General features: G+C 33.1%; 1 protein-coding gene across 1 annotated transcript in view; it reads left to right on the forward strand.

Moving 5' to 3' along the window:
• The window catches only part of LOC110378516 (probable chitinase 10), an 85,585-nt gene that overhangs the window by 30,519 nt on the left and 31,587 nt on the right, over positions 1–23,479 (forward strand). Inside the window, exon 2 of the mRNA XM_021337818.3 lies at positions 19,014–19,092. Coding sequence (XP_021193493.3) covers positions 19,014–19,092 — 79 coding nt within the window. The remainder of the gene's footprint in view (positions 1–19,013; positions 19,093–23,479) is intronic.

Below are 23,479 nucleotides of genomic sequence, written 5' to 3' on the forward strand. Positions count from 1 at the left end.
TCAAGAAGAATTAATACAGAATTAATTCACCACTATCAACAACTGTTCCTTGTTACATGAAAGTGGTAAAATAAAGACTCCGTACTGTATGTCTGTAACCAATACTTGGTTCGGCCATCGGTTCCAGTCGCATCCCGGAAGAACTACTTCTTGTGAACGAAAAGGTAGCCTACGTTAATAAATAGGCTATCTAACATTGAACAAATTTTTTAATAGTAACCTTCCAAACACATTAGATAACATGAGACAAACGAGTTAAACAAAAATACAGTTAGAATCAAAACGAGATCAACGCAGTCTCACAAAGTGGGCCCGTGTCACCATATGCAACGGAACTTCTGGTTTGACCACTGTTAGTAGCCGCACACTGACGACTTTTAGTCGGCCGATAGTTTGTTTGGGCTTATAAATCAGTATGAAGATAAATGGTTGTACGGACATTACAAAGATCAGGTATTTAGTCGGTATCAGGCCGACTGAAAACTTTGATTGGAATTAGGATTTTCTTGCCATCTAACGAGGCAATGCCTCCAGTCTGTTGGATTCACTGCCGGATGACAGCGATGAGGACCAACTTTTCGACGCCCTTTACTGGTTAAAAGTTTCTTTTTTTAATTTATTAAAAAATGAACAGCAAAATAAATGATTCTATTCTATATAGATTTTCTTAACGAATTTTTTTACGATAATTGGGCCAACTGTCGGCCGACTTTTTAGTGTGCAGTTTGCGACAGTTAGTCCGCTAGACATTTGTTGCTCTGTGGCTGTAGTTGCGTAAACTTGTGACAGATGTGGAACTTATTTGGACCGTCGAGCGGGTTCGCTTTTGAAATTGTATTAATTTTAGTATGTAAAACTTGTTGTGTAAAGCTCGTTGTTTTTGTGTGAGGATTAGTGATGGTTTCAAGTATCTTGATATAGATATATGACATTATTTAATAACGTCATGTTGATATTGATGAGGCTGCGGGATTTCAGTGTGCCTAAGAGAATATAAGAAGTTACAGCATTATTTTAAAAGGCTTCTGTTTAAGATCAAGATATGGTGGTTTCTAGCTAAAATCTCATTAAAAGACATACTTAGTCAAAACTTTACAGTACTAATAATTATCCTTCTTCAGATTATTCATCTTAAGATTATTTCAATCCTTACTAACATTATAAATGCAAAAGTAACTTTGCTTGACTATCGCACTTACACGTCAAAGCTACCAAACCGATTGATGCCTTGAGGCTGAGAAAGGACATAGTTCTCTTTTTATCAAGTTTCAGAAAGTAGTTCAATCAAGTCACTTCTGCAAGGAACAGCTAGTAAATACCTATTAATTTACACAATACCTAAAACAATCAAATAAAACAGCTCAACAATTAGCAGCAACATTACATAACATCTGTAATAATAATTCTATTTGCAGCATTAGGTACTTTCAAAAACACTGACCCGTGTAACGAGTTGGATAACAGTATTAAACAGCTTAGACTACGGCCCCAGATTACCTTGAGAAAACAAATATAATGTGAGAATGAAAAAGTCTTAAAACAATGCTGCGGTACTGAAATTTCTTCCGTTAATAGTTCTGGTAAGAGCAAGAAGGTATCTTTATTATTATATGTATTATATTATATCTAGCCTGTAGTGTCCTACTGCTGGGCAAAGGCCTGCCCATCTCGCTTCCACCCTTCCCGATCTTTAAAGTTAGTGACCTTTTTTTAGAGAATAACCTACAATTAATAATCGATTATGAAAGTTATAGCGGTGTTATTTTAATAGAGTAAATCATCATCCCCCTTCTCTATTTTAATTATTAATTTGATGACGATGCAGCATGTTTTTTTTCTTCCATAATCCTTTATCTGACAAGAAAAGTGGCAATCATGTATTTATAGTATACTCACAAAAAAAATCTCCAAGGTACACCTATAAATTCAGTTTATAAAGAGGTTTTCAATTATTTATTTTTATGCAACAATATGAAAAAGTTTGACTTATCAATTAATTGATTGTTATATCGGAAACTTTAAATACTGACAACCAATTACACTTGCCCCACTATACGTAATTGGCTTCGCAAATTTAATATTGCCAAATATAGACAATAGTTGTTGCCGGAACAGAAACGCAATCAAGACTATAGTTACGTGAAACTTCACTTTATAAACCTTTTATTTTGTACGTATATAATATAAAAGTTAACATATAAAATAGTTCCGTGGTTAACTGACCTATAAATAATAAAATTGCCAGTTTAAACCAGTTTCAAAAGTATTTAATCAGATTAGGTAGTTAACCGATCAGTGTACAAGTATCTGATACACATTTGAAGTAGACGTTTAATCACATAATGGTTCCGTTAATTCGGTACAAGAAGTTCTAATACAACTTTAAAACTCAAAAGAAACTAGCGTAGATAGTAATAGAGAGTAAAGTATCATCGAGAAATTATTTTTCGCTTTAGAAGGACGACAATAAAAACATCAATACCTACTGTACGAAACATATTTACAAAATTTTATTTAATAGTAATTCATCACCATTACTGAACTGGAACCCAATCTATTCCACATTTTAACCAAAACAAAAACCCAATAACTTTCCCATCGATCAACTCGAAAATAATTTCCAAAACCTGTCTCATGAAGAAAAAAAATGGCTACCAATAAACTGCGTGGTAAATAAATCGGCCGTCACAACAATTGAATAAAATCCTTCAAAGATATATACGAAAAAATACACTCAAGTGCGGAAAATTGGTTACAGAAAATGGAGAACAAAATGACTAGCGGAGATGTCATAACGCAAAATCTCCTAACAAAGTAGGGCTCCAAAATGCGGTTGTTCGGGGGACGAGGAACGTTATACTAGCTTCGCCCTTGCACGCCTTCTATAGACCCCGCGCATTTTCAAAATAAGATCACCAATCAATCAAGACCCATCTTTGACAAGTTTAGATTTTACAAGAAACCCGAACGCCTCGTTAGTTCTAGTAACTAATCACGCCTACCATACGTTACTTGACCTACAAGAAGGCGACTGACCTACCTTCCTTATGGCATCTCCGCTATTCCTTCCTCCGTGTTACAGATTCTCTCTTGAATGGCACAGATTAATGTTAAAAACGTGGCCTGAAAGTTTCCCAGCAAGCACAATTTTTAGATACGAAGGGCGGTTTTGAAGACTGAAACTCAATTCCCAGGGTTACACTGTCAAAGTAATAAAAAGGCAAAAATGTTACCTAAGTCCACCACATCGGGATATGAATAATTTTCCCTTGGGAATTTTCGAGTGTTGAATATTCAGTGTTTTAAGGAAAGAGTGGAATTTTAAGTACTTACTTTTTTGAAGCTGAAATGCATCTTGTTTCATATACAAGGTCTAGTGTAATGCATTTTCTTTGCAGATAAATATAAGTCTTTTTTTATATCAAAATGTGCATTCGTTTTCAAAACAAAATTCGATTAATGTTCAAAATAAATGACATCCCATAAAAAACAAAAGCACAGTGTACCAAAAATACACACATGGGGACAAAAAGAAAACATTAAGGAAATGCGGATATTTTCCCAGTAATGGAATTGTACTACAAACGGTTTGGAAGTAAAAAAGAAGGATACGAGTGAGCCCTTGTGTCTTATTTCGAAATCGTAAACAAAGTATAATGGGCCAATGTTCGCGGTATGGTGATCAATTTAGACATCTTCTCGGGGAAAAAATAATAAAAAATAAGAGGGTTTTCGTAAATAAATTCGTTAGTAAAGTCCTTATTTTTATTTTACGAGTTTTGTTTTGGGATACACGGTTGTGCTTGGAACCTTTTTGTAATAATTTTTCCATAATGTTGAAAAATAACATTTATAAAAATGTATGCAGAATTATAAAAATGCTTTACAATTCAATCAGAAAAAAAAAAACTTCATTTATTTCTTGTATAGTAACTATTCTATTTAATTCCTTTAAATACTTTTCCACGGTAAAAAGGATTATTACAAACACGGTAGTACATTATCTAGAATATATTACAAAAAATTGTAAAAGTAAGACAACGGAACATATGGAAACGAATGCGCCTCTTGCATACATTCGATTAAGTTAATAACTACACTTGACGGCGTTCAAGTTGGTTGAAGTTATAAGAATAAGCGAGAACGTTTTACTTAATAAAACAAGCGTTAGTATTTGAAACTATTGAAAAACTCCATGATTTAGTTAACATTATTGTAAAATTTTATGAAAATTGAACCGAATTATTTGGTTTATAACACAAGAACCTATTCAGCTTACTGACACAGTCCGAAAAGGCACGAAACGAAAGTAAACCATTATCGTGTCTCAATAACAGCGGCATAAAATGGTAGACAATATTCATTTATTACTTGTTCTTCCACCCGCCCTAAAAAGCCAATAATCGTGAAAAAACTTCTGGTACAAAAGTAAAAAAAAAAACAGTAAATACGTCACAACTATTTACTACAAAACTACACCATGAATCGATACCAAAAAAAGAAACCCACTTATTTTTTTTAAATCAAAACTTTTTTGTCCACGTCCGCTCACGATTTGGACCACAGTGCACCGTCCCCTGCGTGTCGGAATCCGCCACGCTCTACTTACCACAATTGTAACACTTGTCAATTTCTAAGTAAATATTTCAAATGCCTACCTTTGTAGACGTTTAACAAAACAAGCTGGTTTCTATGGTTTTACCCGCGTCCTGTAGGAACTACATCCTATATTCGGATGAATGTAGCTTATTAGGTATTTCTAACTGCTAAGTACTGCCCGTATGGGTATAAAATATAGCCAATATTACCTGAGGATAGTGTAGCCAATAGTGAAAGGATTTTTCAAATCGGTCCAGTAGTTTGGGGGCTTTAGGATACCTACAAACGAACAAACAAACAAATTTTTCTTCTCTTTAATCTAAAAAATAGGTGTAGAATTTCTCATTTAATTGGAAAGTCATTTTTAATTACTTCGTCCATTTTTTATGTTTTATGGAGTATGAAAGAGAAATGGCTGCCGTTAATCTTCATGCAATTTGTAAGAGTGATAATTAAATTCTTTTTAAAGTTAGTTTTGCTGGTAATCGAGTTAACTACGTGGTTTAGATGAATAATTGCGGTAATCAGACTTTTTATGGTTTTCTGCAGTCCATTTCAATTATGTGAGATGTTTTAATTAACCTACAAAACATTTTTTTTACATCTTATGAGCTGTTTCATAAAATTATTTTTGTTTTGTTTTCTATTCCTGTGAATAAGACTTTTGACAATAAGTAATAAGACCATATTTTCAACTGTAGATTTTTACCCCTTTATACGATATGCGATGAATGATGTCTCAAAAAGCTCTGCCATTGACCATTCTGACTAAATTGGGGACATATAAACGCTTCATATAAAACACAAATAAAACTCCACGACCCAATATACTCAAAAAACGACAAAAGAGACTTAACATGTAATCCTTTCACAGTGCAATTCCAACTTCATGCCCACTTTAAAGGTAATTAAGTCATCTGCAACTCGAAAGCAATTAGTAGCAGTAGAAGCTAGGCTACCTAAATAGTGCAGTCATTAGACCACCTACTGAATGTTTCATAGACAGTACATTTTGAATTAGCAACCCCGCAGTCTGCCGCATTGCTTTTTGGCCAAATGTGATAGTGGTGGGGGTTTGTCGATAATTCATTTGATAATTTTATCGATACTTTTACCGTAATATTTTCTGACATAATGATGCAATATAAAAATATGTGATCGTAGAACGTTAAGATAGAGTAAAAACTTTATGTCCATAAGTTAATATGAGTTTAATTTTAAACATGTTTGTTTACTTAATTTGTTGTTACATAATTAGAGCGATTTATTCTTGTTGCAATGAGTCCAGTACCTAACTGGTTGCAGATGGCTATTGCAATTAAAAATACATTAGTGTTTTAATTAAATCAAGGTGCCTTTTAATATGTAACATTGCAGATGTTTATTTGTGTTTATATTTTAAACGTTCATATTAGATTATCCGAGGTTACCTATATTTTTGCCTTGCTCTTTATTTCAGTCTAATTTCATTTGAGAGTAATTGGAAACAGATGCAAAGGTGTATTAATATTCCACCTCAGTTTACGTTACTAATACTAAAGAAGTGCATTTTTACGTGACATTCTCATAAAATTAAATTGCGAAAACACTGCGTAATGCATAAAATTATGAAAACCCCATGCTCTGAATAAGCTACGAATATGCAGTTGCACCAGAATTAACAATCCCCCACAAGGACTATTTGAAGAAAATTACATTAAGTGTTAAAACATAAGCAGTTTTAAATCTTACTAAACAATAAACCTAGTTCACTATTATAATTTACATTTAGTAATGTTTACAATTGCAACAAATTAACCTTGACAAACAGCGCAATTTTTGCACCAATTCTAAGTAACAGCCGTAACTTTTATGCAACTGCAAATTTTAAGACAGCGAAAAATATCGATAGAAAGAAATCAATACCCATCACTATGCCACGACAATTTAAAGCTGCAGAGTCCAGCAAAAAGTCTCATTGGATATTTATCTGTCCCAGCATTGGACCTACTGCTGTTGCACTACAGAACCTCTGCAACTCTGCACTGATGAAATTTCGACGACCACATTTTTTCGTGCACTGTTTAATTTCCAGTTCGAAATCACTGCGAACATTTGAAAAATCTCTTCTTCGTTTTCGTGAAAATTTACGAAAATTAAATGTGTTTTTGATTACTGCTCTGGATTTGGAGATGAAAAATGAGGAACGTTTTAACGGGTTGCGCATTGTTTGAAAAGAAAGTTAATTCTGGGAGGTGGTTTAAAATTTTTGATGGTGAAGCCAGATTGGATTGTTTTTTAAAGTTTTTTTGGAGTACTTACCAAAGTTTGAGATTGCCATTCATAAATCACGAGCTATGGTGAAATCAGCTGTTTTAGGGTTGAACTTATGGTTCACCATTTCATCTGGCAGTAGTTCACCTATTGCACTTTCGAAACGGACATTGGTGTCCAAGATAATATTTACTTGGATAGTTCATATAAACCGAAAAATTGCATTGATACTTGCCTGACCTGCCATTGAACCCACACTCATACTTGGGAGGTTGGTTCTTTACACACTAAGCCATCACGACTCCTTACCTATCGCATTTTATGCTTCTAGAAAGACTGTCAACATAGCGAAATAGACAGCCAAACTAAAATTAATAACTAAAGGAGAACTGGAGCAGTACCTATTGCCAAACGTGCTATCTTTGAGCTCGATAGTGCAGATATTACAACACCAACTTATATCCATTGCAAGTCAACTTCAAAGCGGAACGGTACACATAGTGCAGTGTGGAATAAGTACTGAGTAATTTAAGTGAGATTTGTAATAGTGACGAAAAAGTTATGAGATAGTCTTTGTACGAGGTAGTTTTTTAACGCCGAAGGCAAAATTACCAAAAGGTAATTAATAAATATGTTCATCATAAATTCTCAACAATTTTTATTTATTAATCCGTATTAGCAAAATCGGTTAATTAACCTTTGAAAAATACCTAATAGCCACACTTACATTTCATCGATAAAATTGCCAAAACATTTGCACATCACTAACTGTCATTTGATACAAATCAACAGCAGTTTCGATACAAAATAGTGTTGTAATTACAAACTGGTTTGACATCGGTATGTCATAATGCAGATGGTAATTAGAAATATGTCGGTAGAAAGATGTCAGTCAGTCTGTTTGTAACTAACTTGCTAATAGGTTAATTTTGTTATTTGTATTCTCTGAATTTGTGATGATGCAAACGGATTGGGATGGCTTACTAAAAGGCTTGACTTGAATGATTACTTCACTGGTTTTAGTTTAGTTTATAAATAAATGTTATGCCAGCAAAAGTTAAGTATCAATTTGAAGGAAGTTACGACTTTCTTCGATTTTAAATTATCAACTATTTTGAACCTTCTTGAGATAAAATATTTTTGTTTGTTAACTCGATGGAATATTCACCGCATTACTTATCAAAAACTACAATAATTTTATGGCTTGAATTCCTAATGAATCTTGCTAATAAAGAATTGAGGATTGAGTATTGCTTCACTGATCACTTGACATTTATTTTCATTTTCACGTCTCTAAAACTTTCGCAAATCTACAACCATCAACAATCACAATAAACTTGACCTTCATACATTCGATCCATTCATTACAAGTCACTTAATCTCTATACTCAAAGAAAATTACATTTATGATCATTAATTAAAATCACATAAACGCCTATGACTGAACATAACATATGGAAAGCAAGGTCAATGACCGTAATGCGATAATTATTTTTACCTTTAGAAATAAATGGGGTAATGATTTAGACCTTAGTTTTTCCGAGACATATTACATATCTAGTGTAGTTTGTATCAAGGTTAAGACTAGTACATATATTTATTTAAATTGTGATAGTCACGATATGTTTTGTATGACTCAAACTGACAATATTAGGTATTTTTTGTACATTATGTTAAAGATAGTCTACTATAATTAGGTAATTAAATTTTTAAATACTAGTAAAAGTTTTAAAATACAATTGTGTAGATGATGCGTGTAAACAATATTTTATCGATAAAAAGTCGGTTCATCACTTACTGCAAAGATCATCTCTGTATTGTATTTGTAATACTTTTATCGATTTTTAGAAAAACATCTTTTTAAAAATTCGCTCAAGTAACAGTGAATAAAATAATAACAAAATTACTACGCTTAAATTGTTTATGCAACAAATATTGCAAAATAAGTCTATTTTTATCAATGATAGAGGTCATACAGAAGACTAGTAAAAAATAAACACCATCTACTTAATACTTTTATTACATTATCCATTTATGTATGTTTTATTGCGCAATATCTCCAAAATAGCTAAAAGATATTTGAGAACCTTGTCTTTTCGACCTTAGAAAACTTAAGGTCAATTTAACGTATTGTTTTAGTGCTTAGAAAAGAATCGTTTTTGCAAACGCAAAACTTAGTGAGCAATATTTTCTTAACTTACAAAATGAAACCAACAAAATAATAAACGAATAAGCTAAAATATAGTCTCAAAAGTAATCGATTTTTAAACATTTTACAAAATGACATCAGTAAGTTTAACTTTTAAGACAAAAAACAAAGCTACAAGATAACATTCTCCTATCCCAATTATCTAACTGAAAATCCTTACAGGTAGTAAACATATTATTTTTTCCTGTTTTCCCCATACATATGTACATAACACTATATACTTATCTAATCACTCTCCAATATATTTCCACACATCAAAATAAGGCACATTTCTTGCTCACCCAAAAACTTACCTTATCTACCAAACAATAAAGTACAAATTAGCAAAAGCAAAAAGTTTTGTAACTGATACAGAATGACCGTATCGCATGCCTCTAGATATATACTTGTTATAATTTTTATGAAAAGCCTTATCTTGGATACGGCTTGTGACCTTACTGGCCGATCGGGTACAGAGTAGTTAGGAACAGAGATTGCAGATGGATTAAAAATAACTGACCTATTGTTAGTATAAGAACTCTTTTAAAGTACTGAATTATTCGTTCGTTGAATTGCTAGTATAACAGAGCTTTAAAAATTTCGATTATTCGACTCTTGGAGGGTAAAAAAGTCGGCTTGTACGAGCATTCAATCTATGGCTTCACATGGCAGATATATGCCACATATAAGCTTAACCTAAGATAAGAGTGACAAAAACCGCTAGTTTGTAAATAGTGTAAATACCCAGTTTCTATAAAAAGATCTGTTGACATTTTCGTGACATAACTGTCTTTTCACATTGATGGATTTTTCGATACACCACTTTTTGACTTTGATTTTCATATGGACGTCGCTTGGGAAATGCACCAGTGTGAAAAGCTTTCACTCTGATAGTATATAATGTACATGAAAATTACCTCTGTAAGCAAAACGTATACATTGTCATTTACTAATTTATATTACTCATCAAATCTTTATTCCTAAATTATTACAAAACTTTAGATAACAATAGCTTCTCAAACCAAAAAGGTAGTCATTACACTAAATGGCAAATAAAATGACACAACACCAACTGACTATATAGATAGAGGTAATCGGCCAATATCTCGACGCCCACGAGATGAGACTGATTTATTCGCTATTGTATGAATTTCCTGGGGAAAGTGATTTGTGTCAGTTTGTTCTTGTTAGTCATACTGAAATGTGAAGTTTTTTTTAATTTATTTATTTGTTTTTTTTGTAATCTTACTTTTAAGAAAAAAATTAGTCGATTTTTTCACATTTATTGTACTGACTCAAACGTTGGTGATTCTATTATTTTTTTAATTATTTCTGATTTTAAATTTTAAATATTATTTTTTTTATAATTGAGACCATTTTACAAGGAGAATGTTTTTGAGGATTTTTGGAAGCAAAATTACATATCAAGGAATTTTTACTTTTAGTTCATTGCTCCATTTGCAGGTTAACATGAATGTACAGAAATAGTAATCAGATAGCAAAGGTTAACTTATATTCCGAAAAAAAAAACTATCAACGTGTTTTTGATGACGCACATTCTGTACTGTTCCGTGTATGACTGAACATTGGATTTACTAAGAAATTGTTGTCCACCTTTTATTATTTTGTTTCCAAAGAACAGCTTACGACAAATATCACCTTCTTTAGGTATTGTTAAAGAAAATAACACAATACCTTTTGTATTTTGTTGTCAAGTAAAACTTAAATTAAACATTTTTGAAGTCACTTTGAGTCATATTCTTTCTTTTATGAGGTCTATTTGGTCAGAAAAATCTAGCTAGAACAAGAAAAATCTTCTACATATAACAGAATTGAAACTAGAACAAAAAGTTCTCAATTTTTTTTTTATTTTATTTTTTGTTAGTAAATAAAATAAAATTAAAACACTTTATCCACCTCTGTCCCCTACCTACTCTGTGCAAAGTTTTTGCAGGCAGCGCCTTTTCCTTTCATTCGACCTTGCGTGCATGCTACAATAGCAATACGTACTGTGCGAACAACTTACTAATTGTTGCTTGTTTTAATTTACTTGCCACTAAGGTATTTCCTTTACAAGCTTGTTTGATATTTAGTTTGTTTTCGGCCACACAAATTGGTACCACGTTCCCGTCTCAAACAAACAGTCGGGCCACAGTTGAACTGATGGTTGGCAAGCATATTTTTTTAAGAGCGTCATGAATTCAATCAAAGTGTTCAGTCGGTCTGATACCGGCTTAATACCTGATTGTTATGAAGTGTGTACCTACTTCCATTCATCTTCATACTGATTTATGAGCCAAAACAGTCGGCCGACTGAAAGTTTGCAGTGTGCATGGTACTCATAGATAGAGTTTGTTTTTGGCCAGTTTTTTAGCCACAAGTTGGTGCTAAGTTCCTACAGTACTAAGTCTATGTTTTAAGCTAGCTGGTTATAACCAATTTGACAGTCTTGATTGAACAATTGAAAAAAATAAAGAATTGGTTTTGGCAGATATTTTCAGCTATAAATTTTAAGCCAAACAAAAGAGCATTATTTTTTGTTTATATTTACCGTAGAAGTAAACTAATATAAAATATTTTTCATTGTGTAAAACATCTGCTCTTATCTGTCATAATACAATCCTCTTAGATCATTCACAAAAAACAGTCGACCTTTTCTTCAGTTGATCTCATCATAGTATTTATTCATAGTGTCATAGTCATAGAAATAAAGGTTAAATGCCACTTCTTCCTGGCTTAGGATGACCCATAATATAACGTCATTGTTTTCATAGAAAGATAAAATCAATCAAAATACTGGTTGCTTAACTTGCTGCATCTGGTTAGACTGGGAGCTGACCCCAACATACATCATTGGGAAAGGGCTAGGCAGATGATGCTCGGAAGCGTGCTGTGTGCAAGAAAAATTTACTTCATAACATACTTATCCTTTGATAAGATATTGGTCAGCATACATCCAACACTAGACCAGACCATAATCTCTTTAGAAAATGTCTATTCACATAGATAAACATAGCTAATAGTGCCACTCCTACTAACAGCAAAAACATTTACAAAAGCACTTACGAAAAGGATATTTTTCCAATTTTCCCACTAGGTTTCCAAACGACCCCTAGTGCAAGTACCATGTGGTTCTGTAAGACCCTATAAAGGGCTATGAAGCGATAATATTTATTCAAACGGGGTAAATAAGGGCCAAAGTACCGTTTGAGGCCGTTTTCCTAAATGTTAGGGTAAAGATTGTATCCCTTTTAACACTTTGGATACTGCTTTCGGTTAAAAATGTAGGTTATATTGTATATGTTGGGAATATTGCATTAGCAGAGGTTTTTCGGTCTATAGTGGTAACGCTGAATATTTTTAAGTGAAAATGTAATGACTTTTATAAGACAGATATAAGAATATGATAAAAAAATGCAAAAGAAACTCTGCCTGTTCATGCCAAAGCTACTGAACAAATTCAATGTTTACGATATATGTAGATAATCTACACCTTGGAAAGGACATATCCTTTTTATTCAGATGTGGGAAGTAATTTCCTCGGGTTGTGCTTGGAACCGTGGGGAACAGCTAGTAAGATATAATAAGACAAGTTACGATTAATTTGTCTTACAATCTTAGATCAGATCAAAATTAACAAAATCATTTTAACAACATCCTCTAATTAACAGCTTTCCATAAAAGTCTCTAATATACATTAAAATAATTTCCTTCCTCCGATCAATCTTACATTGATTGCAAGTAATATCGCTTAAATCATCACTAGCGCCATCTGTCACTGTTTAAGTGAACTGCCGAGACTTTGATACATTACTTGCTAAGCATTCTGTGAATTAACTTATAGTCATGGAGAACAAAATGACCAGCGGAGATGTCATAACGCAAAATCTCTTAAGAAAGTAGCGTGCCAAAATGCAGGTGTTCGGGATACGAGGAACGTTACTTGTTCCGTCCTCATGCGCCTTTTATGAAACCCGCCTATTACAATCAAAATATAATCACCAATCATGATTTGACAAGGAACCCGAAAGCCTTTTTAGTTTTAGTAACTGATCACGCTTACCGTAGTCGCTTGACCCACAAGAAGGCGCCTGACCTAGCTGCCTTCGTGCTTACAGTCCATTCCAGAGCTATGGGTAGCTCTCTGCTTACACCACTACGAAGTTTCGACTATAACGCTTTAAGGAAAAGCTTTGATTACTGTGAAATTTCTAAGAAACAAACAATTAATAAATACAAGATGTGAACACGTGTGTTTTGGAGATTAATGACGTTGGCGTTTATGTGGTTTTATTTCTAAAAAACTAAATATATAAATATGATCAACATTAATTTTAATAGCTATAGATATACTTAGGAACACGAAGGCAGAATAATATCAGCTTTTTAAGTAAGGATATATAAGTTTGTTCACTAACTACTACTTCTATTGTAGTAACTAATTCTATTAAGGTCCGGATTTTCTATTATTCCCGGACATAAAGGAAGAGTGGAGTGTTTTTTAAAAAGAAAAGTAGCTATATAAATACACAATAGAATTTAATATGGTTCAAACTTAGATATTAAGTCTTCTACACATTTTTTGTTAAAGCGAAGCTGGATCATAATATTAGATTTTGTCCACTACTTTGCGCGCATCCTGGAATAAAAAGAGGTCTATCTGCTACGTGTCAAATATCTCAATCAGTTTAACCATTTTATGGTGAAACAAAGAAACACTCTTTCACATTTAGTGAGAATCAGATATATTATAAGTAAGAAGATATGCCATTGAGTTAACACCAAGGGCTTAAGAAGGAACATGGTAGGTTTTAGTCAGTAAGTCAGTTGAGTCATTTGATGATTTCCCAGCAAAAAAACACCCCAACACTTTTCTTAGTTTTCAGATTTATATGGCAGTGATTTACCTTTAAACAATATATAACCATTATTACCATTAAAAGGCCTAGAACAAACGTCATAGTTGACTAGACGCGACCTTAGCCGTCTCACTATGGTAATACTAGAACCCGGGAGCGAGTCAACATGTTTTTTGCTAACTACATCTACCAGTATTTGTATTAGATTAACTTATGTACTTGGTGATGTAAAAACTAGCTTTGCTTAGTTCTAGTTGAAAATAGGATAGTATATGAGTATATTGAGTATTTACCTTACATAGTTCTAGTGGAACAGTGGATGGTAGACGAAGTATGTATTTACTTACATTTATGTATACATACTTACGCTTATCTCAAGAAGTTCTCAACGGATTTGAAAAAATATTTCAGTTTTAGATAGCCCATTTATTGAGAGATGCGATATATGGAATATTTCACTCTCATTCGGAGGGAACTTCTCTGCGCACCCGAATAAACGGTAGTTAAATGAGCTTTTTAACATTGAAAGAGGACTTTCAAATTGGACGAATAGATGCTGATTTTAGCGCGTTCAAACAGACTCTTCAGCATATCTATACTATAATGTAGTATACTAATATAATAAAGGGGAAATGTTTGGTTTTTACCCTACAGACTCCGAAACTAACAAATGTAACACTTTAACCGGGTCCCTCACAATTGATCATCATCTCATTAACAAATGACGAGCAATCATACCAGAATTGTCATACAATCCGTGCAGAATCAACATGGACGGAACAATTTGGTCCATTTTTCATTGTCCATGATATCGGACCATAGTGCATGACGGGCTTAATAAATTACAACGCCGGAGTATTTCTGCTAATATTTGTACTGTACGTTTAGCAGATAAATTCGTAATTAATTTTGTGTTTAAGTTTATTTTATGACCTGGGTATACGAGATAAGTTGAGTGTGTGTTGACTGTGTCGTGTCGTGTCGCGTAAAAGTTGGTTGTACTTGGCGTGTAAAATTTCTGTGTGGGTATTACAAAATTAATTCTGCTTTGTTTAAAAAATCTGTAGGTATCCTATGTTCTAAGTAATTATCCGAAACTTTATAGCTTCGTGTCAGTGTCGGCTTACAGTAAATAAACGTTTTAATTCAATATTTGATTATTTATCTCAAGTTAATAGATTATACTGTAAAAAAAGTATTTTAGTATCAAAACGTAATACTCTATTCTTGATTCTCAGTTCTTGAAATTAAAACAACATCATCAATGAACTTCATTTACGAAAATCTTTGAGACTTTTCAATTTTTTTTTCTTTACCAATAAATGAACTATGCAAATTACTTAGCCATAATGAACTGATCTAAATCATACTTAATTACGTACAATATTAAAAAAAAAACAGATAAGTCTTTGCAAATAATATTTTTCCAACGACCCACGGGTTCATTTGTCATAATTTTTCTGTAATCAGTGCCGCCCTTATTGTTCGGGAATAGTGATTTTAAATTAAAAGAGCCGTGAGCTATGTCCTTATTTTCTGTTCTATTTTTTCGTGAAATAAATGCTTGTTTTACGGTGTCGTAAATATTATTCCCAGTAGGAATATCCTGTGGTTTTTATGAGACAACTCAAATACATAACTTACTATTATCTCATTTGTAAGGTTTTAATCCTGTACGAAAATATGCTGAACTTTTTCGCAGAATAAACTTATAGTTTAGAATGACTAAGTATGGACAAAAGCTACCATAACATATGCCACAGAAGGCCTAAAAAGAGGCATAAGTAAGGATACTTTTTATCTGTCTGTGGAAAATACTTCTCTCGTGATACGAGTAAAACCGTAAGCGATAGCCAGTTTATAATAAAACAATCCGTCGTACAAAAATAACTTCCATTAAACTTAATTCAAATCCTCTAATCTCAAGTAAATAGTATTTTTTCCTTCTTAGAAGTTATACAATATTGAAAGAAACGCAATTATAGTATTGCTTAAGGGAATCGAGTTACCGAGAAATAGTTATACAAATAGAATAAATCATTCTGTTTGGGAATTTGAAATTGCTTGGATTGTTATTTTGTTTTATTGATTGTTTATTTTGTAATTATTCTTATTAAAAGCTTCCGCTAGTGGTTTTACTCATATCCCGTGGGAATTCCTCCATGCATGATACTAAACAGCATATATGTAAACTTTCTCGATTGATAGAATAGAATAGATTATGCAATACTGAAAGAATCCAATGTTTCCAGTAGTTTCTGAGACAAACAAACTCTTCAGCTTTATCAATATTCGCTGGGGTACTAATTACTTTTATAGCCATGACTTTCGCATAAATTAATTCTAGTAGTAGATCATTCCCGATAAAAATCTCTATAAAAAATCTATATAATCAACCTATTTTCCATTCAAACATATGATAACAGACAACCACAACAAAATATTCTCTAAAATATTCCAAACTCTGTCCAAGTCAATCAAAACGCAAAAAAACTTGATGGTCCACATCTGTGACACCACAAACACAAACAAACAAAACGCCATAAAGAACTTGTTCAAATAAAAAACAAACTTCAGTAAAGCGACCCCATCATAAACCATAATTAGGGAGGCTGTGTATAAAATTTGGAGTGGGAGTCGCCTTTTAAATGGAGGGTTCCGTACAACAAAACTTGTAGGAATTTATCTTGTACTCGTACTATGTATCTCTATTCCGCACAATTGAAATGACACAACCTTTATGTGTATCTTTTTATCTCCACTAAAATTTGTATATCTTTCGGTTCAGCTGTTTTACCTTAGAATTGTATGATTCTAACTGAACTATATGTTTTGTTTTTTGCATTTATACAATAATCTTTCGCAGTTTTACTCTCATCACTAGTCATGAGTTACAAGTTTTGCGCTACGTGGGTGTGTTTGTATTTTCATGCCTTCAATAAAAAAACATAATTCCCAATTGGCGGATAAAAAAACGGCAAGAGATAGAATACAGAACACCTTTAAGACACATATTGCCTATAGAATGTTTAGTTCACAGAAAACCATTAGCATCTTTTGATCACGGAACCCTAAAAAGTTAAGTCCTCGGGTAAACTTGGTTCAATTTATTCGAATCTATGTGAAATGCTTTTTATCCTGTTACGAAGTTCTTCAAACATGTATAATTGAATAAAGGAAGTTTTTGAGTTTAATGGGTATTGAAAAGTTGGGTTTTGAACTTTAAGTTCAACACGTAAAGTTCAGATTTGTAATAGCATGTTTAATTTTTAATGTACTTCAAGCACGCCTTGTACTAGGCGTAACTTATAATCGTAATCTTAATTTCGGAATATAGAACGAGCAAAATAGGCCCCAAAATTATATAAAAAAAACTAACATTTTTTAAAATAATATTGGTCTGCATACAGATTAGTTTTCAGTGAAAGAAAGATGCTGTATATTCATAAATTTTTGTAAAAATTAAAATTATATTAAATTTTCAGCATATTTAGCGAAGAAACCTATTTTATCCCGGCACGCAACGCTGGCGGAAGCTAGTTAACAATCCAGTCTATTTCACTAATAATTATTCAGCTTCAGCTACAGTATCAGTTCAAACGAACAATAGACTTGTCCAGCGAAGCTAATTAAACAAATCCTTTTCATACTGTAGGTATTGATCCCAAAGCCTTTTGATAAAACTATTTGAGCGAACTGATCAAACAAAACAAGTTAGTAGCCTATTGAGTCACGGAATAATTGGTGTTGATAAAGAGTCAGTGAAATAGAAAATAAGGGCATCTCTTTAGAAGAAAGATCTAATGCCCAGTTTTCATCAAAGTTTTTTGGCAACAAACTTCGTTAAAAATCAATATCATTTAATAAAACTAGCCTGAAAATCCGCACTTTTTGAATTTCAAAAGCAATACACTAAGACAGTCCCGTAAACTCTCATTCTTCATCACTTCCTTTATGTTATTTATTGCTGGGAATGGTTGTGCAAATTCAAACATCTTGTCTCCGCTCTCTCAGCAATATCGGAAAAAATCTAAATATAACTGCTATAGCAATATAATGTGACTTTAAGCGCTTCTTTCAACACCTACACAAATCAAATGGCATATTTCATTTCAAAATATAGAAATTACAGAAAAAAAAACTTATTTTTCATACAAAAAAATCGATGCAAACTAACTCCCCGTGCATATTTTACGCTCGGTATATACGCCTCAATGCTGGGTCGTCTCTACTGCATTATTCATAGCCGTGACGTGTTGACGGCCAACTGAAACTGTAATCTTGAAGTGCGGGAAGGTTGCAGTGAGAGCGATTAGCGGGGATAAATGACGAGACAAAAAAGAGATACACTGATAAAATATACGTTTCGACGACAAAGGCAATATGGTTAAATAAGAACATATTTTAATTAAAGAAACATATGAATTGGGCCAGTAAATTAATGTAGGTACTTCCATAGTAGCATAGACTTTCATGTAATCTTACTGCAACCTTTGTAGATAAAGAATAGAAGGCGGGAAGATTTCAACAAAACAAAAAGTAATACAAACGAATACAAAGTCATTATTTAGTTGATTTTAGCATGCCAATTAAATAACAAACATAAACCACACAAAAACAAAAATTTTGATAACTAGACCGCTCGCAGAAATCGCTCACAATATGACCTGTCCCAAAGGTCCTGTGGCACGAACCACTTACGAAAATATTAAAGCGGGGGAGTGTGACAAGATATGGTAAAAATATTATATATTTCCCCCACAGAGCCGACATACGACACGCAAAATATATTAGAAAATTCTAGAAAACATTGACCTTAAGGGCGTTCACACATCACGTACTTCCATCGCCTCGTCACTGCTGATCTATGTAGGTCCTTTTGGATTTTTCTATGTATTCTACTCACATAATTGGCCACATTGCCACATTCTCATCAAAAGTACCGGTTTAGTGCATAAATTCTGTCGTAAGGGTATAATGTGTAAACGGCCTTACGAACCCACATTTCCTTGTTTTTTTTTTATGATTAGACATTCTTATTTTGCCATCCTAGAATAATGAGCATTTATTGTAAAATGAATTTGATATTAAATACTTTGTATGTTTTGTTACAGTGGCCACCAAGATTGCTGCGGTGGGCAGTCACCGTCCTACTGATAGTCGCTGTTATTACACCTGCATCAGATTCCACCAGTAAGTATTCATATACTTTACATAAGAAACATAGAAACATTAGTTCACAAATTAATCAAGAAAATATATAGACATAATATCCGTAGAGAAGGAATCAAAAATCAAACCTATTAATTATGATACCTATTTCGAATATAATTGAATAAGACATCTTATGAATTACTTTAAATTCCCATTACGCCCACAGCCACAGTTTATAGCTCCAAATACCACAACCTAACTCTCAATATCACAAATTCAGTACCAACCCAACATTTGTCGCATTTCCAACACAAATATAGACATGACAATCTAATCTGCGCAAGCGCCTATAAATCAAACTCCTACCAAAAACGTTAACCAAAGCCTTAAAAGTGCGTCTAAAAATTTCTAGAATATTTCCACGTCCAAATTAGGATGTTAGACCCAAAATTGATCATGTATGCTCTTTGCGTGACCTCCATCTTAGTATTAGCATACTAGGGTATAACGTATGCAAATGTGGACCAAAAACATGGAGAACATAATGACTAGAGATGTCATAACGCAAAATCTCATAAGAAAGCAGCGCGCCAAAATGCGGGTGTTTGGGGGACGACGAACATTAGTAACTCCGCCCTTACACGCTTTTTATGGTACGTATGGCTTATTATTTTTCAAAATAAAATCGCCAATAAATCAAATTGATTTGACAAGAAACCCGAACGTATCGTTAATTCTATCTATTGCACCACCCGTACTTTACTTTGACCGACAAGCAGGTGTCTAAACGACCACCCTTAGGTATGGCATCTCCGCAATCTTTCCTTCCTCCGTGATCAAAACTATTCACTGATATGGTCAAATATATGTAAATGTTTGTTTATTTGACTGTTCAGCTGTTGTGAGTAGTTGTAGTAGTATGTTGCGGTTTTAGTGTCAAAGGCTAGGTCTTACTTTGCATAAAATCTTGATATATGTTTAATTTTAATGTTTTGATGTTAGAAATGTTTATCAAAGGTGAGAAATTAGTGTGATTTATTATCATGTATTTAATGTAGGTTTAATTTCTGTTTATGTCAACTTTAAAAGTTTTTAAATTAACATTATGGTAGACGTTTTCAATTCCATTTTTTAGACTTTTGTGTTTCTATACTTGATTAATTCTTACTAGAAAAAATAGCGTCTACTTTCTATTTAATAAATCATTGTTAACATAGAAAACTCTTGACACAAAAACAACCTTATTATCACTATTTTTATTAACAGTTCCTATTAACTTAAGTTCAATTTTTGTAAACTTATGAATAAATTTTCGCTCTCAAAGCCCAAAACACGGTAACTACCACTTCGCCGACTGCAGCACGTACCGTCAATTTGCCAGCATTCGTTCACCCCTTCACGAGCAAACTCGTCTAGAATGATAAACAGTTGCCTAAGTATGAAGGCTTGCTCCTGATTGGGTATTTTCCTAACTAATGGAGTATTATTTATTAATAGTAATGACGTGACAGTATTACTAGCAGAAATGGTTGGATTCACCAGCTGTATTCAGAAATGCATAATTGAGTTGTTTGTTATTTTGCGCTCATCATCAACCTTTAGATCTTGTCACTGCTAGGCACAGACCTCTCTCAGGATTTCAGTGAGGCTAATGAAGCTTCTAATTTAGAATCAAGCAATTTTTATCATGGTGTAAATTAGCAGACTCATTTGAAGATGGCATAACTTGGAGAAGCCTATGTCCAGCAGGGAAAACAGATTAGTAAAGGCTATTAGTATCTATCTGTCTAAAGTTAATGATAACCTTTTCACCCGTGTTAAAAAAGGAGGAGGTTCTCAATTCAAGTTCTAGTTTGAAAAATCTAGCAATGCGTTTAATTCTTTCCCCAAACGAACCTCGCACCACTTTTTTTTTTATTTCAAAAGCGCCCACGTTTATTCCGAAGCAGATGGAAAAACAAACAAAGTAACTATGCAAGGGCTTCCGAACATTCCGACAGTTTTTTGCAAAAATAACTTTGATAGACAGACTGCCATCCGATTTTAGGCGGCCTTTTAAGGCTAAACTGTCACTATTTGATGAATCGTTACTACACTGTTGATAGCTGTGGTTTCGAGAAAAAAGCTACTCAAGTTTATTAATGAGAATTAAATGAAAAAGGTAACGATAATGACCTAAGTAACTTCTCTGCATTAACCACAACGACACCAAATTGTTCATCATCATCATCAGCCTTTTTATCGTCCTAATTCTGGGCCTAGTCTCATAAGTGAAGAATTAAGCGGTAATCTCTACGATTGCTCAATGTTAGGTTAGGTTAGTAAGCAAATTGTAATTTTTATATTTTTATAAAACAGTGTTGATGACGAGTTAAAAAGACGAGAAGAAAAGTCACGTTGTACTCCTAGAACTTAAGACATCAATAACAAAAACTTTAGTCCAAAAGATAAAACAATCTTACTGTTATTTATAGCCTCAAATCCTCAGTCAAAAAACTAAGCCTAAAGGCCTGATACCCATGTTTCAAAAAGCCTAGATAGTACATATCGGGCCCACGATTTGTTTGTGGCCAAAGTTATGGTTATACTGGCATGGCCTGACAAGGCCTTACTGGACACGGCCAAAGATATATTGCTGATAATCCAGCAATTTATTTACCTAAAAACGCGAGTTTTTTACCGACGGTTGATGTTAGGGTGGACCTTCCCTTTTTTGTAACGAGATAAGAAAAATACTTTTACTGAAAACCAGATTATTTTTGTGAACACCGACGTATAAACCACATATGTATTAATAAATGACTATTTTAACTGTATAATATGGAAAGAAAAATATAGGATGAGAATGACAGTTACAAAACTATTATCAGTTAATAAAAAAATGTGTTGTTAATTATGCTTGCTCTTGACAAAAAAATATAGACTTCAGTAATTTTGAATTACCCACTTTTACTTCACAACTCCATTTAAAAGCCCATTAATAAATACCTGACCCTGAACACTTAACCCATAAAACTAGTCATTCAAATATGAGTATGAATACAAATGCTACTGCCCATTAATTGCCTTGCAAATTGATTTAATTACGCCAATACGCCTTGAAAATAGACAAGAAAGGAAACATAGTGCTAATGAGCATTAGCGTGTTCGCTTATGTAAACAAATATATAACAAATATACAGTTAATTTTTGTAATTAATAAAGTCTTCATGAGCGGTATTTAGATTTATGCGACGTTGAACGAAAGTTAAAAATCAATTAGTGTTTTTTGGTAACAACAATTTTGAAGAAAAGTGATAATTATAATGCAATATTTTTCAAGTACTACTTAACACGACATTCCTATTACTTACTTATGCAGTTCATATTAACTTACTTTAAACTTAATTTATACTGTCTGTCATGAACATTTTTGGCAGTCGTTACCGGTCGTCAGAAGCTAGAAAGTCTGACCATCAGTGTTGTCTTGGGTAATTGGGTTGCCCGGATAACTGGGTTGAGGAGGTCAGATAGTCAGTCGCTCCTTGTAAAACACTGGCCGGTCCTTACATAGTTGGAAAAATGCTGGGCACATGTTGATGAGCTTGATTTATACAACCTAACGCTTATCAAAAACCAAAATTTTCAGTGGCATATCCACACATTTCTTTCTCCAAAGATTTATGTATTTCATGAAAGAGCAGACGTATTTACCATCTGATTCGTCTAAAATGTGCGCGTGATGGTTTTGAAAAACGTGAACGCGCACAGAATATTATGATTTTGATGTTGTTTTTTATGCAAATCCTGTACTGTTTACTGGGGGCAGACAGGCCCTTATTAATTGGATCACGTCAACTTATCTGTTTTGGTGGCTTTTGCGACATTTGTTATTTATGCAGGCAGAAAGAAGCTGAGAAGTTTTTTGATGCGTGCATCTCTGAAACTAGTTAACTTTTCTAATCTGCTTATTTCAAATATGTGGGGAAGGTCAGGTCCTAAGATCAATTAAGTTATGAAACAGATAAAAAGCGTTTTTTTTTAATGTGTGTGTAGAGCTTACAAAATTATCTATGCTAAACTTACCTATAAAGACAGTTGTCTATAATATAGTTTTTACATACTTTTCTGTAACAGTAGGTAAAATAGTAAAAAGTTTATGCAAGTCGTGGATAAAAATGAAACTTCCATCCAGTTATTAACGTGGCCGTCTATTGAAATCCTTGGAGTTATTTTTTCATATTTTTTTTACCCTCACTAACAAGCAAAGAAAGTCTCGAGTTTAATCCGTCTCTCACTATGATGAAGTTTTTCATTTTTTCACTTTCTGGAGCTGTTGTGAAAGCTGAATAAATAATGTTCTGAAATTATTTCAGTTGCTTATTTTTATTGATTTACATAGCAATAAGTATATAAATTTTTTATTATTTTTATGATGGATACATTT

This window comes from Helicoverpa armigera, chromosome 2 (assembly GCF_030705265.1).
Source record: "Helicoverpa armigera isolate CAAS_96S chromosome 2, ASM3070526v1, whole genome shotgun sequence".
NCBI classification, from domain to species: domain Eukaryota; kingdom Metazoa; phylum Arthropoda; class Insecta; order Lepidoptera; family Noctuidae; genus Helicoverpa; species Helicoverpa armigera.